Source organism: Crotalus tigris, unplaced genomic scaffold (assembly GCF_016545835.1).
Source record: "Crotalus tigris isolate CLP2741 ecotype Arizona unplaced genomic scaffold, ASM1654583v1 scf7180000018916.1150873, whole genome shotgun sequence".
NCBI lineage: Eukaryota > Metazoa > Chordata > Lepidosauria > Squamata > Viperidae > Crotalus > Crotalus tigris.
Window position 1 is genome coordinate 814,274 of NW_024097271.1, and position 17,257 is coordinate 831,530.

At 36.6% G+C, this 17,257-nt stretch overlaps 1 protein-coding gene across 7 annotated transcripts in view; it reads left to right on the forward strand.

Annotated features, from left to right (window-relative positions):
• APBA1 (amyloid beta precursor protein binding family A member 1) overlaps positions 1 to 17,257 on the forward strand; it is a 92,313-nt gene that overhangs the window by 48,846 nt on the left and 26,210 nt on the right. For all 7 annotated transcript variants that reach the window (XM_039357379.1, XM_039357383.1, XM_039357384.1 and 4 more), the window contains exons 2-3: positions 2,290 to 3,494; positions 11,478 to 11,579. In XM_039357379.1, the coding sequence (XP_039213313.1) occupies positions 2,343 to 3,494; positions 11,478 to 11,579 (1,254 nt within the window). In that variant the 5' untranslated portion in view covers positions 2,290 to 2,342. The remainder of the gene's footprint in view (positions 1 to 2,289; positions 3,495 to 11,477; positions 11,580 to 17,257) is intronic.

Consider the following 17,257-nt stretch of genomic DNA (forward strand, 5'->3'; position numbering starts at 1 on the left):
ACTTTTTTTTATTTTCCCCCTGCCATGTTTACCCTTAATTGTTGGAATTACTCTTTCAGGTAAGAATGGCTGAAAAGAAAATCTAGCCTCTGTTTGGTACAACCCAAAATCCGCCAGTCCTTGTCATTGCTTTTTCACACAATATTCCTTTAGTCTACATGTTTATAGGATCAGAATAAAATTACTGATGATGGAAGAAGAACTCATGCCTCCTTCACCCATTAGAGTATTTTATTTTGTTGGCCTTCCCTTACCATTTGTTTTACTAAAAGATTTGATTTCATCTTTAAGCCTGCTACCATCCGTGAATTAACAGTTAAAGAATGTCAGACCATGATTAAAATGTTATACCTCTTTCATACATAGCTTGATTGGAAGGTACAGTTGGAACTCTACTTAATGAAAAACTTCTTATATCCTCAGAGGACATCAGGTTAATAGTTTCAACTCTTCACAAGACTCACTTAGCTGTGGGCAATGCAGATAGGAATTATATTCAACTGCGTCTTGAACATGCTTTTTTCTACTAAGTCTTTGTCTGTTATAATCCTGGTAGGATTAACATTCCTGCTTGATTGATTTGTTCCTCCATTGGAATGAGTAGCTTGCCTCTGGGATGGCTTTAAACCCCTCTGTTGACAAGATCTGTGTGATGTGTGCCCCAAGGACCATTCCATTTCTTTAAAGGTGTGAAGTTCCCAAAAGCTGAAAGGTGGATATGAGCTTATCAGGCTCCTTCCTTCAAGTCTCTTTGTCTCCATTTTGAATCCATCTAGAAAGCTGACTCCACCTAGAATCTCTCTATGAAAGTTGAAAGTGTGAGGGGAAGGGGGAGAAGGGTGTGGGGATGGGTTCCCTTTGTTTAATTTAATTTACTTATCTTCAGTTGTCCTGGCCACTGCTTAGAGAGAGTTATAGCTAATTACCACCTCTTGATTTAGCAATGAAGCCTTAAAATAATGTGTGCAAGCAATTCCAGTAATGAGTAGTAATGAAATTGTCTCCCCAGTAGTACTGCAATCAGTGGGATTAGTGAAAAGAGTAATGTGTTATTTATGCCACTCATTGTTAAATTCAGAGATTTGTGACTTCGTGTTTTGGATATTTGTTGACGTGACAAACTTCAAAGTAATTTGGAAATACCTTTTTTAAAAAAAACATTGCAGTAAACCATGACTACAATTTATATTTTATTTTAGTGTATGGTTTGATGATGGTTTCATTGAGCATTGCAGTATAAAAACACATTTCTGCCACTTTTCATAACACCTCTCTGCAGGTCTTAAATCAGTTGTCTTTTCCTGGGATCCCCCACCAATCTTGACTGAATTGGGTGAGGGGGTCATTTTGCATTCAGCTGGCAAGAATAAAAGATACTGTTAAAAACAAAGGAATGGAGGCAGGCTAAGGTTAGGCTGAAAAATATGGATAAAAATGGTGTCTTTGAAGTTTTGCTAACACTTGGCAGGGGTTGCTTGCCCACTGATTTTTAACCTTTTTTTAATGACTTTTCTCTCTTTCCCTTTCCTGTTTTGTTACCTCTTTCCCATGCTTTACCTCCATCCATTTTATTCTGCTCCCTTTCCTTTCCCTTTCTCACTGCTTATCTCCATTCTGGAATTTTTTTTCATTTTCTTTTCTGTTGAGAGGGAAATATGTTCACACTTGTACGTTCTGTGGAGAAAGATGACCTACCTTTGTAAAAGAGAATTATTGGTACGTCCAAGTACAGGGCTAAGTAATTTTATGAATAGGTTACTTTATTTAACAAGCAATTTATTGCAATCAGTAATTAATAATTAAATGAATATTGATTCATTTTTGTCTAGTCCTTGTCTCTTTTTTTGAAATGTGGCTTCTGGTAGGTATATCTAAATAGCTACAAGCATATACAAACAAATATTTCACCTGCACACAATTTTTTATTCTCTTTTTTTCCATGTAGTTATTTATACTCTTTGTATCCTCTTTCTTTCCTATTTCCAATAATTTCTTTTCTTGATGTTTCTCATACTGTTGGTCTAATCAATCTGCCTATTCTGTTCTTCCTATTTCATTCATTCTCTCAAATTATTGTTAGTGGTTTCTGTTTATGGTTAACACTTTGGGTAACTACTGATTTTTGCCATTCCAGTGGTAGAGAATTCTTACTTATGAGACTTTTTTTTTTTTTGCAAAAGTGGCAATGCCGACAAATTGCGTATTTTTTTATAATTGTTGAAATGGGTTTTAAAATCTCTCTCTTTTTTTGGTATGTAATAAGATGTTCTTTTTGTAACTTCTTTACAGCCTCAACGCACAAAATGTCAGTAGAATAGGTGAAATACCTAGTAGAACCTGCCATGAACCATTTTGAAGGACCACCCGAAGGAGAGGTCAGTGATGAACTAGGCAGTAGAGAAGTGAATGAATCTGTAGAGGCAGACCTAGAACATTCTGAAGTAGAAGAAGAACAGCAACAGTATGCCATTCATTACCCAAGATGTGCCAATGGCAGCCGTGAACGACCTTCTAGGCAAGAAGAGGAAAGCACCTTAGCACGGTCAGCCAGCACTGAAAGTGGCTTCCATTATCATACTGACACTGCTGAAGGAGATGTCATAGCCATAGCAGGAGACAGCTATGAAGGTGACAGAGTGCTGGAGAATGAGGACGAGAGTGCCTATGGGGTGCAGTACCGACCTGAAGCAGAAGAGTACATTGAAAATGCTGAGTCAGAGCATGCCGAAACCATTCATAACCGAACTCTTCCCAACCACTTGCACTTTCATTCCATTGAGCACGAGGAAGCCATGAATGCAGCGTATTCCGGGTATGTGTACACTCATAGACTCTTCCACCGAGGGGAAGATGAGCAGTATGCAGAGCCCTATGCTGATTATGGGCTGCAGGAGCATGTGTATGAAGAGATAGGTGACACACCTGACCTTGACGTGCGGGAAGGGCTTAGGCTGTATGAGCAAGAGAGAGAAGAAGCTGACAACTATCGAAAGGAAGCTTTGGGTGCACGACTCCACCATTATGATGAGCGCTCCGATGGGGAGTCCGACAGCCCTGAAAAGGAGGCAGAATTTGCCCCGTATCCTCGTATGGACAGTTACGAACAAGAGGAAGATATAGACCAAATAGTAGCTGAAGTCAAACAAAGCATGAGCTCTCAGAGCCTAGACAAAGCTGCCGAAGACATGCCAGAAGCAGAACAAAATGAGGACACTAACATTCCTGCTAATATGCGCCATGAAAGTAGCAATCAGGTTCCAATGAACGCCAGAGTACCTGTTAATGCAGGCGAATCAGTGCAAAGATATAGTAAGGAAAAAAGGGATGCCATATCACTGGCAATTAAAGACATTAAGGAAGCTATTGAGGAAGTGAAAACAAGGACTATTCGTTCTCCATATACTCCAGATGAACCCAAAGAACCCATCTGGGTGATGAGACAGGACATCAGCCCAACCAGGGATGGTGAGGATCAAACACCACTAGAGGGAGATGTGAGTATACCAACTTTTGAATTGCCCTTTGAAAGCAAACATGTCAGAATTTTCATTAAATTATTACTTTGTATTTATTTGTTTTAAATGTGCTTTAAAATTATAATTATTAAAATATGAACTTCCTCTTGGCTATATTTTGATCTTTGTTGTATATCAAAGAAAAAGGAAGAAAAAAATAAATTAAGATGGCTTGCATAAACATGAACTTTCTTGATAAGAATTCTAAGCACTTGTGCTAATGAATTTGTTTTTGTCATCAGTAGTGTGTTGCTGTGCAGACACAGAATAATGACGCTAAGCTGTTGTTAGCCCTTTTGAAATATGTGACCTTTTAAATCATCCACAGAGCAGATGTTTTCCTGCCATAATCCACATAACATTGTTCCATAGTTCTTTTGACAATGTGTATTCCTTGCAAAATTTTCTTGCTTTCAGTACAACATCCCTAATTCCCTATTGTAGTATTTTTATGCTTGTTGCGCTGAAGTGCCAGTTTTTAAAAATTTCTATGGAAATTTAATACCAGAAAGATGCACATAATAGATTTTGGTAGAATTTATTTGTTTGTTTATTTTTATTTATTGACTGCCCAACTCCAGTGGACTCTAGATAGTGTATAAAACTTGAAAATAGTTAAAAACATTGAATAAAGCAGACAGCCCAGACTAAAATAATTTAATACACTGATAGAAGAGAGTATAACTCAGGACTGGACTGTGGGATCATTGGTGCTCTTTGAGCTTGGTTGTTTTCTTGCAGACATTTCATTGATGATGTTACCTAGTTTGGTATTGAAACGTCTGCAAGAAAATAACCAAACTCAGCAACAATGACCCACAATTTAATATATAGGAAAAATGACAAAATAGGGGCATTTAACAAATAATAAATATCAACCTCTAATCTGGAATCAAAGTGAAATTTACAAAGCTTTCTGGAACCACAGAGTGGGTGCCTCCCTAATGTCGGGGAGGGATGCTGTTCCAGAGAAAGGCATACTCCTAAATGGCAGTGTTTAATGGAGGGGACCTGGAGACGCTCATCTTCTGGAATATACTGGACAGGCAAAAACAGTTGGAGACATGCAGCCTCTGTATAATCAGGCCTTATCCCATACAGAGATTTATACGTAATAATCAGATCTTGACTTGTAATCAGAAGCCAACTAGCAACCAATATAATTTGCATAGCAGTGGTAAAACATGGGCATTCTGAGAGGCACCCATTACCAGGCGGACAACCTCATCAAGTGGTTTCAGGTAGATATTAAACAGGATAGGAGGGAGTGTCAAGCCCTGGTGTATCCCACATACGAGGGGCCACAGGTGCAATCTCTTCCCCCGTGTCTATACTGGTTGGAACTGACCATTATGGAAGGAGGTGAACTACTGGGGCACAGTGCCTCCCACTCCTAATTCCCATAGCCAGTGCAGAAGAATACTCTGGTTGAAGTATAGAAAGCTGCTGAAATATCAAGGAGCCCTAGGATGGATGCACCACTCCCATCGCGAAGACTCCACTAAGAGTCATCAGCAACATGACTAGTGCTATCTTTGCATTGTACCTTGGCCTGGTGTCAGATTGAAACCGGTTCAGATAACATCACAAGATCCTCCAAGATCCTTTGTAGAGGTCATTCGACTACCTTTTCCACAGTCTCCATCAGAAGGGAAGGTTTGAAACTGGCTGATAATTTTCCAACAGAGATAATTCTTCAACAATTATCCAGTGATGACCTCTTGAGGAAGGGATTTACTGCTACCTCTTTCAAGGCTGGTGGGATCACCCTCTCTTTCAAAGAGGCCCAAATGAACCCATCCCATGGTCCTCTTTCCTCCCAGGAAAGCCAGGATCTAACAAGCAGGGGGCTGGACTAATAGGCAAGAACATCTTGTTCATTTTCTTGGGCATAAGAATCAAACTCAATCCAGATAACATCACAAGACTCTTCCTTCATTAGAACTCGCGCAGTCAGAGTCCATCTCCAAGCTAATCTAAGTGACTTTGCCTACCAGATCCATAAATATTTCTCATCACAATGTTTGAGATGATCCTGTGGCCCAAGAACCCCAATAGGGAGTGGGTCATCCTAAACAGGGTTGCAATGCAGCCATCAGCATTATACAGTAAGGGTGCAGAAATAGTGATGTTTTGCTCCCTTATTGCTACAGTGAAAGCCCATATATGGACTTTTACTCAGGTTTGGTCAGATTTGCTCTTTATATTTCTTCAGTGGTACTCTAGGCATCACTTCTTATGTAAGTTGAATGTATTCATTTGTCTATTAATCTGCTAGGATTATTTGCGGAATGTCATAAAATATTTTGGAATATAAATCAATGCCGATACATCTTGTGTTTTAGACCATTGTTTAAAAGATGTACCAGTTAGGCTCAGAGAGCAGTAGCTTGCATCAAGAAATCAGCATGCAAGCCAAAAACGAGGTTTCAGCTCTAGATGCTGTATTGCATATTTGCTTGCTCCCACAAAGCATGCAATATCCATTTAACAGAAGAAAAACTGTGTTGCTCGTATGTATGTAGTCAGGCAAAACACTCATTCTGTATGCCCTCATATTAAAATATAATTAACAAACAAGAAAAATTGTGTACTCATAGTAAGTACACAAACAGAAGCAAACTTCTTAGGAAAACACAGGCAAAATTAATGCACCCTGTATTTTTCTTCCCTAAGGATATATGTAAGACCCCAAAGCCTTACATTTTTAAAAATAAATATAGTGCTGAAGAATTAGCACTTTACTTTACTGCATGTAGGTCATTCAGTTAAAAAGCAATGTAATTTTGAACATTGGAAGGTCTCAAGGAATGGGTTCTTGGGCTCCCTGGTGACCACAGATTGGGTATTTCAGACTTGTGAACTCCAGATTCTATTCTTCAAAAAGAAGTGGTTAGAACATTTGTGAAATAGATCTATTTCAAATTGTCTGTGATAATGGCATTTTGGACCTTCACAATTTTTCCAATCAGAAGTAGGATTCCTTTAGTAACCATTATTATTACCACTGTTTAGAAACCATTAGCTTTAATACATATTATTTTAAAGTAGTTTCCTCAGAAGACATTGCATTTTATCAGGTATATGTTTATCGAATAAAGGTATTCCTGACTGAGTTTGTGTGTCCTCTCTTTTGGGACCAATAGAGCAATACAGTGAATACCTCTCAGCCATGTTGAAGAACAGTTGGTGACAGCCTTTGCTTGGTTTGCAAGCTTCAGACACCACAGATTTGTTTTCATACTGTTTTGAAAATTATACACATGGGTAATATGGCTTGAATGAACTGGAGTTTTAACATTTTTTTAAAGATAATGTATGTTTTCATCTCTTTGTTGAGGTAATACTCATTCTATTTTTAACTTGGTTCTGAATCCGATGCTAAGTGTTATTTTGTAAAGCTTCTGTTTTTTTTTTCCTACAGCAGGGACAATCTATTATTAATAAAGGGAATAGAGAAGGTTGCACTGAATAATTGAGTAGGTTTCAGGTGCTGCAAGGGGCTAAAGAATTGTGACCAGCAATGTGGATGTGAGGAAGTGTTCAACATTTTGCTTAAAAAAAAAAAAAGGTTTTGGAGTTGCACTTCAGAACACACTGATGGGAGTGCATTTTATTTAGTGCTAATGCCTAAAATTATACAATGAGCATCTGCATCCCAAAATAGCACACGCTTTAAGTGCTGTAATAGTCAGACCTTTGTTAATTTATTAACTGTCCCCTCCTCTTAGTTTAGTGTCTTTTATTTTGCAAGCAAACTTAGTTCAGCTTCTATTACAAATAAATAATACAAAAAAGATATAAACAAACACCTTGATTTGAAAATTATAGCGCAGCACCAGTTTACAAGAGAATTTAATAATTTTGTTACATGTCATGAACCTTGGTGTGTGTGTGTGTGTGTGTGTGTGTGTGCGCGCGCGCACACACACACATCACTCTTCAACCTTTATATGCTAGAACAGGGGTGTCAAACTGCCGGCCAAAACCGCACCCACCCAATTGCTGGCAATGGAAAAAAAATTGCGATACATCATGACACGTAACGTGACATCACGAATTTGACACCCGTGTGCTAGAAGATGTTTATTGTTCAGGGCCAGGGGGTTTAGTATAGAATATGTTACAATCTTTATTACATAGTTATACTTTTCTACAAAGTTGGGATAAATTCTTTGCAGAGCACATAGGTTATCCTGTATTCCAACTGGATTTGCAGATATATGTATTAACATGTTCAAATCATACATTACATACACACACACACACACACACACACACACACACACACACCCATCTCACTCTTAGATTTTGGTAAATAACATTACAATGAGCGCACTTATTCAGTGATTATTTGAATTTGTGATGGCACAAGTGGTATTTACAGCCAGTTCTCAAACATTCTGGCCGTGACAGCTCACCCCCAGTCATGTGATTGCGATCTGGGCACTTGGTAATCAGTCTGGATTTCCAAACATTGCAATGTCTTGTGGTCACACAGTCACAGTTGTGACCTTCCCTGCTGACTTCCTACAAGCAAAGTCAATGGGGAAGCCAGCAGAAAGTTTGTAAGTTGTAGTCATGCGAGGCCATCACTTAATGATCTTCTTTTCAACAGTAGTGGGGTCTGCTGTTGCTAAGCGACACAGTCATGTGGTGTTGAAATTCTGGTCCCAATTACCATTGTTAAGCAGGGAATGCCTATAGCAGGATAGGCAGCCTCGGTTCTTTTATGACCCATGGACTTCAACTCCCAGAATTCCTGAGTCAGCATAGCTGACATAGTCCACGAGTCATAAAAGAGCCGAGGTTGCCCACCCCTGGCCTATAGCATCGTTTCTCTTCCTACATTTATTCTATTGTCATATCATTTTTTCCCCACGTTTTTCTTCTCATTCCTGGTCTAAGACTGATTCTTGATACAGTATCACTAAAATGGTACATCTCACATTCAGAAGCTCTCATTCTTTCATTTTTTTATCATGGTTAGATCAGTCATGCTGTTTGACTCATTTCTTTTTGTGTGCGTACAAAAGACTAATGTTTAAATCATGTATTTGAAACTGAAATCATGCATTTGATTTTTTTTTCTGAGCAGTGTTTGCAAAACAATTACCATTTCCATTGATGTTGGATTTCCAAAAGACCCATTTCACCAATATTACTTTCTTTTGCTGATGCAACTCTTCGGTGCAGCCTAATTCTTAAGTCCCAATAAAGAAGCCACTGCATTTGAAATAACCCCATTGCTCGATGCATGAGATCATTGAGTGCTTCCCAAATTCCTTCCGATGGCTGGATTTCTGCTGCTTTGAGATACAAAAAAAGTGGAGCTCTTCCGTTTAGTTAATGGACTTTGTGCAGTCTGAAGTTGTAATGGTGTATGGAAAAGACCTTGGGAGGCAGGGGGAGGGAAAGATGCTGCCTAGGGTCAGAGAAAAAGACTCAGAAGAGACCCTCCCTAATTCCTCAAGCTGTAAAAGAGGTAGGTGGGACATTTGTACCATCAGATTTGCAAGAGTCTGTTCATATAGCCTTACAGTGAAGTATTATTATCATATCTGGTTGGGTTTCCCGTCTAGCCTGCCTGGGATGGCTGACAGAAGTCCAGGAAGAGTATGTTTGCCGAATGTAGTAAATCCTATTTTATCTGTTCCTGCAGTCTTAACAAAAATGCACATTGTTATATTACACAAATACCTAAAAACAAAATGAGATTTACTTTACATATTGTACAGTATACAGTAATAGCATTTTATTGATTAAAACAAACATTTCATTTATGCTGGTATGTATTTAATTCTGCATTGCTCACAGTAGAAAGGATTTAAAATTTATCATTGGTTTTTAAAAGAACCACAGAGAAAATCTATCTCTATGGTTGCTTTGACAATGACCTGATGACACATAATGAATCCATTTAAAATAAGCTAAATAATCTAAATGCTTTTTCTATTTCACATGCTAGTAATAGTATTTGCTACTGTATTGTTGTTATGTGGAAGCCACTAGTAAGGATTAAATTCTTATACATATAGGCTCCTGCAAAGCAATAAATAAAAAGAATAGACAACTGACAGCCTTTTATGGAGCAAGAATTGTTCGCTACAGTAAAATGACCTTCTTGCAGCTATTAAATAACAGAGAAGGTTAATCTAAATAGGTAGCACAGCAACATCTCCTATTACTGGCTTCATTTTCAAGGCTTGAGCGTATAATACCACTGGAAAAAGCAATTTGCCACCATCTGCTAGTGGATTATTTTCTTGTTGAACAGCAACATCAAAATGGAGAATTTCTGGATGTACCACACTGAGTATCTTAGGAACATGGTAGGTAAATTATAGAAATAGAACAAATAGTGATAGATGCTGCTGCCCTACTGTGCATGTTTACTCAGGATTAAATTAAGGTTTAGCCCCACATTAGCAGGTACAGGTAGCATTCGCTGAAATGATTTTATTAACATAATTCCAAATTGTTAGTAAGATTGCATTACAATAAAAATAAGTTGTTAATTGGACATGAATAAACTATATAGATTACATATTTTGCTCTGCCCTGATGTATGATATAATTTACATATGATAACTTATGAAAAAGGAAATGCATATTGTAAATAGTAAGTTAATATTTGTGCTGGTATTTTTTGTCGAGTGAAAATATTACGTCAATCGTAGTACAAGGTCTTGCACTTGCAAGAGGACCAAGTTTTCAACAAAGGCACGGCTTATTGATCCGATGTGTCAGTGCTAATGATTTAGAGTAAATTGCCCATATTTCGTATATGGATCTGATCTTGGCAACTTTGTATCAGCAACAGAATTACATTCAGACAACTATAGTCTTTTGGTATAATAACAGTGCAGTATGTAGGAAAAGCATTGCATCAAGGAGCAGGGAAGGTGAGCAGAAAGAAGATGGGAATTTCCTCCTTACTTTCAAATATAGCTGAAAATGAATTGGGCATCATTTGGACCTCTATGTGATGAATGAAGCAAGAATAAAGGGGTAGGTTGTTTATCTTAATTTTTCAAGCCTGTTGATTTCCAGAACTATCATGGGTAAACATTGCTAGAACTGAATCCAAAATTGATAAATAATCCAGGTTTTGAAGAGAAAACGTTATTTTCTTATTTACATAGATTTAAAGAATGCCTGACTCCCAACAATTCTGAGTATACATAACCAAGTTTTACATCAGTGGTTCTCAACCTTTCTAATGCCGTGACCCCATAATACAGTTCCCCATGTTGTGGTGACCCCCAAGTGGGTGTGGCCACCAATAAGAGGGAGTAGGACAGCTAGGGAAAAGGGAAAAAAATGGCGGACAGCGTGGTTTGGCGACCCCCGTGAAATGGTCATTCGACCCCAAATGGGGTCCCGACCCACAGGTTGAGAACCACTGTTTTACATCATCCTATCCCCAGACCTGGAAAACAATCCAGGTTTTCAATACTTTGTGGAATATCATCAAGGTGGAAGCCATATGAATTGGGAGGAACAAGTACTTTAGAGTATCTTGAGTTTTCACTTGTCATCTGTCAGCAACTGCTTAAAACAAACATTGCTTTTTGCAGGGATTGCCCTGTAGCTGGATAGGGCCACCCTGCATTCCTTTCCCCCCATTTCTGGGAGAGAAGATGTTGTTTCTTTAAGAGTTGCCAAAATTCTTTGAAGCACTTTCTTTCTTTAAATTCGAAGTACTGCTCTAGCTCAGTATTTCAATTTGTGACTTTCAGTTTTATTTCTTCATGAGTAAATATAAATCGGAAGGTAGTGTTGTGGAATTCAGTTAAATTGATAATCATACGCATGCTACAGTTTGCAGAGTTTACTATTTATTTATTTTTATTTTTTTGGGAAAAAAATCCAAAAAGTCCAATTTTGAATCTTGAGATCAAAATAGTAAAATGTTTTATGTTACTTGCTCAGAATTTTATTTCCTTGTATATCCTGTAGTCTCCATCTCCTGATCCATCTTCACCTCAAGGTGCTGAATCGTCAAGTATACAACATCATCAAGATGTCTGCGGTACAGCAGAAACCCCCACCAATAAGGAGGTAGAGTGCAATATTCTTAAAAGCAGTGCATTTACTAGAAATGTTTTCAAAGATTACTTTTATGTTTGCATTACACAAACTGGAAATGTGGCTATTTTGGATATGTATTTCTCTTCTTTAAAGATTTCAAGATTTCATCACTACCTGCAGTGCTAATAAATTTCATGTTTGTCAGTAAGTAGGCAGGTTTACAAAAATAGGTTACTAAAAGGTTACCTTGTTTATTCTCTTTTAAAATATCTTCTATAAAGAAGAAGTAGAAATTGTATTTTCATGTCACTTTTCTTCCTACTTTTTCCATAAAGCAATGTTTTTGTCGCTTTGTTATATACTGGCAAAGTTATATATTTTGTAGTATACTGGCAAAACATAGCCATTGCTTTTTTCCCCTCAGGTGTATGTGTGTACGAATACACACACACACACAGGATTTCTTTGTAATGTTTATAATATGGCTTTCTTTATAATGTTTATAATATTTGTTGTGATAGGAGAGTTTAGACATTTGCTCCAAACAACAAATAAAAATAAGTTCCCTTTTTGTTCTTTAAAGGCAGCAGAGATTTTGAGTCTTTGGAATTCAGTCTATTCAGCTATGAGAAAGCCCAAAACTAGCAGCTGAAACCAGATTCATTAAGTCATTTCTGCTTCACCTGCTTAGATGTTGAATACTACTACAAAATATGTACCCTAGAAGCAGAAAAGATTTCTAACTGACCAAAAAGATGACATTCCAAATATCCCTATATAATCAAACACAATAATTGAGCTTTTAAAACAATGATGCTACAATATTAATAATAGATGTTTGCATATATATACTGTACACATTTCTCATTATGTTTGTTTCATATTATCAGGACTATGAAATTATTTTCTGTAATAATTGTAAGTTGTGAATACGGCACTAAAGACTTAAGTGTTAAGTTTTCTAAAGTATAGGAGACTTGCTTTTCTAAATTCTTCTATGTTTGAAAAAAATAACTTTTTTTAATCCAGTATCAAAAGAATGAATCTAGTAACTACATCTGAAAATCATTCATACTTCTATAATTACTTACGGAATTCCTCAGGGTTAGTATATTAACATTTACTGTGACATTAATGAAAATTCCAATATGAATCTGATGCCTCCAGTCAAGTTTTTCTTCAATACCATATTTTTTTCCTTCGTTTTCCCCCTCATGGTATTTGCTATGAAAGGGAAAAAAACAGAATAGCTGCCCCAGAACTTAAACTGGTAGCTGTTAGAGCAATCTTTTAGGAAATACCCAGAATTTCATAATCTGCTGTGTTACCGCCAAAGTGGAGAACCTTCCTGTTTGTAGTTGCATTTCTTCAAAGTAATCTGCCAGGGGCCACATTGGAAGGCAAGCTAAAGTAAGTAATCAGAGTCCAAAGTTAGTTGTGACATGTTTTATCTCTGACAATTTTCCCCTTTTCTGTTTTTGTCTTCATTCCCTTTTGTAAGAGAACCTAACACAACCAACACCAATGGTTCAAGGTAGTGGACAGTGGAATAGCATTATATAATTATTTTTATATAAAACCAGGGCTTTTTTTTTTCTGATAGAACACCCAGAACGGAGTCCGGCACCTTTTTTGGATGAAACCTTGTAGGGTAGGCAAGACTTGGTTATATGACATGTGTGAGTTCCGGCACCTTTTTTTAAAAAAAAAAAAAAAGCACTGTATAAAACCAAACACTTAAATTAAGGCAAGATTAATCAAAATATTGCACGCAGTGCTCTTTGTTACAAAGATTATAAATTTCATCCTTTCTTTCACCATACATATTCTATTTCAGAAGGAGTCTAGACTTATAGTAATAACAGTAGCCAGAATAATTATCAGTTAGATTAAGTTTGTGCAGATCATAGTAAACTGTTCTCAGAAATTTTACATCTAATTACGCTGCTTTATTATCACGCCTATTGAATGCAGTAGACAATGTACTATAACCTGTTCATTGCAATTGTATAAATTGTTTAAAGGGCTTATTAGTACAAAAGGATCAAAAATAATTGCAGGCATATAATGGATCCGTGATGATCCCAGTGACAATTTCTTCTCTAGAAACATGTCAGAATTTTACCTAATGCTTAATTTTCAGAAACTGCCTTGTTTATCAAACTCTTTTCTATTATTTGGTAATAATTTTTTTCTCACTTGGATCTGCTGTTTTCTTAATCTAAGCTATTGCAGCATTGACAAACCTATTTACTTTCAAATGAATCTTTATCACATCAAAAAATCATATATGTAATAATAACAAAATAATAAAACACATAATTTGATTGACTTGCTCACAAGATCCTTGTGATGAAGAAGCCAAAATAGAGATGCTCTTCATTCATTTTAAGTTAAAATTGTTTACTCCGGCAAATATTTTCTGCCAATTCTGTAGTACAAAATTAAGAATTAACTATTGCTTCAACTTTAGAAGTAAAACTATTGGTAAAAGCTAATATCAAATTACTCTTGATCATTTTCCAAATTACAAGTAGAAACCCATTGAAAAGTAATTTCAGTTATAAATTGCTAGTGGTAAATATATACTTTAATATCTCTAAAAATTGGTGCTATTTGGCTTTCTCTTGAAAAAATAATTTTGAAATATAAGATTGATCTCGTTTTTTTTTAAAGCTGCTCAGATGCATATGTCTTACTGCTTTCTGTCACTAATAAATTCTGGGGTTAACTGCACATACATGTGGTTGAATGTTTTATATGTTTCTCGGAATTACATTCCAGTCTGCATGATTTAGTAACAGCAACAGCACTTAGACTTATACACCGCTTCATAGTGCTTTACAGCTGTATCAAAGTGGTTTACAGTCAGCATATTGTCCCCAACCATCTGGGTCCTCATTTTACCGACCTTGGAAGGATGGAAGACTGCGTCAAACTTGAGCCTATGGCAATCAACAGTCAGCAGAATCAGCCTGCAATACTGCATTCTAACCACTGTGCCACCACAGCTCTATGGCTAATAACACTAAACCATAATTTGGTATTTTGTAGCATAAAGTTCAAACTCATACACTGTGATTGATATCAATCATGATTTCTTAATTTGGATGGGTTCCCATATTGTGCTAAACCTAGCAAATTCTAAATTATGTTATATTTTAGAATTCAGTGTTAATATGTTTAGTAGTCTGAATTGACTAAAGGACAGTTTAAAACTTTTATTACAATTCCTGATATATAAATCCTTTTTAAATAGTAATTTTATTAAACACTAGATAATCCATGACCCATTGGGTCATAATTCAGAGATATTTCATTACCAAATTCCACAGTGCCTTTAGCAATGGCAAGTTTTTAACATACTGGAAAAGTTAATAAAAATTCAGGGATATATTCAGAAATGTATCTGCCTTGAAACTTTATAGCACATCAACATCAGTACAAGAAATGTTTTATGACATTTTGTTCTATATCATAAACCATTTTATGATAATGTTTATGTCATAAAATATTTTATAACATTTGCCAACTTTCCACAGAAGCCATGGATGCTGGATTTTAAATGCAGTCTGTAAGTTAGCTCATTCGAAGTACCTGGGTTTAAAAATTGTTACTCTATGATGTCGTTTCGCCCAGTTAAAGGTTACAGGAACTTCAGTTTTAATAAAATATAGATTATAGTTAAATAGGTAAAAACTAGGACAAACTAAAAAATGAAAGAATAAAACTAAAAACTAGAAAATGCAGAAAAGGAAAGAAACTAGAAAGAAAAATAGAAAAAAAGAAATATGTAAAGAAATAATTTAATCACAGCAAATCTAAACAATTTTAGTAATATATCATCTTCTCTTAAAATGCAGCAAATGATGTCTTCTACCCATATCTCATCTCTTAGCTATAAACAAAGCCTTAAAGCCTAATTGTTCAATCCTAGTCAGCAAAAGACCATTAAGGATTACCAGAGATAACAACATATCTATTTTAACTTTGATGTACACTTCCCAGAACAGCTATAGAAATCAAACAAATAAAAAATAATTTTATATTCTTTCCTTTTATTTTAACAATCTTGATCTTTATTCCTTTCAAATAATGTCCTAGAACAGTGATTGCGAACCTTTTAGAGACCAAGTGCCCCAAAACCGCCCTGCCAGAGCCCCCTGCCCCGCTATCCACCACCTCCATGGCCCACTGCAGATTGCCCAGGCAGCCCAGCAGTGCCATAGTAGCCATGCCGTCTGCCCACGTCCTGCAGCATCATCTGTGCACGACGGGGCGCAAGGGCAGAGTCTTGTCCCTGCTGTCCGGCTGCCATGTCCTAGGCTGCGCTGCTCCGGACAGGCCGCGCCTGGGGTGACTCTCCGGGGGATCTGCTGGTGAGGAAGGGGCCAGGGGGGAGGCAGGGCTGGGGCAACAGCACGTGTGCCCACAGAGAGGGCTCTGAGTGCCACCTCTGGCACGTGTGCCATAGGTTCGCCACCACTATCCTAGAACTTGATTTCTTTTCATGTTTTCTTTGACCCTTCTCTCAAAACTCTTCAAAATTTTAACAAGTTTGTTATGTAATGTAGGAAATCCAATATAGGAAAGTTATCCAGGTCACTCTATTGGTTTGTTATTTGTATATCCCTTTTAATTATTAAAACATCAGTCAGTTTCATCTGTATATCCAGTGTAGCATCTTTTTACATATCATTATTGTAGCCTGCCATTTTTAAATCCACTATTAGATCAGTCTCGGTCTTGTCTGGTAAAAATTGTTCTCCTTCCATTATATCCTTTAAACACAGTCTGTCTATAATGGCAGCCATTCTTAAAATTAACTTCTGGGTCTATTGTTCACAAATTTCCTTCACTAGGCCCACGTTAAAGTGTTTTGCTCCATTTTGTATTAGTAAGTCGAATTTAAGTGTTTTCCTTTAATTGTAATCTTTAGTTCCTTCTGGTTCCCTCTAGTGTCCATCTTTCAAAGTTCCATCCTAATATTTTTTTTTAATTTTTTTAAAACAATAGAATTTTCCCACAGGAAGGATTCTTATAATTAATTTCAAAATCTTACTTCAAATGCATCTAGCCCCTTCATCTGTAATTTTCCAAAATCCAAGTACTAATAACCCTTTTGCTGTTTATTCCGAAAATGAATTTTTAAAGTCCCTAAATTTATATTTAATTTTTTTTTCACTAAGGATTAAAGGAAATTCAACTGTGCTGTAAAACATATTGATACAAAAGTTCCTAATGGGTGAAAAGCAGTTAATAAACAGTTTCAAAAGTGATTAGAAATAGAAGTATGCAAATGCAGTGTCCATAAAGCCACCATCCTTAATTTGAACAAAGATGCCTATCCAGAGCTCAACACCCACTGGAGATTGCTGTCTTGTGAGGAACAACTTGTGTGTCATCTCAAATCCTCTCCTTGTCCAGAGACGAATTACAAAGAGGTGGTCTATTCGGTGGCTTTTCATTTTGCCACTTTGTTAGTCCTGCTTTTGGCAGAGGCATCTTCTGTTCATTATTTCTGTTCATTATTGAAATCCTTGAATTCTTTGCATTATTTTTATTAACAACATCTTGTGTGTTAGAAATATTAACATTTATATACTTATGTAAATCTGGAAAGTCTTAATTAATGCTAAGGGGTATACATTCCAGAATAACTTATTAATAAAGAACTAATACTTTGAAACATGTTTAAGTATTTCTTA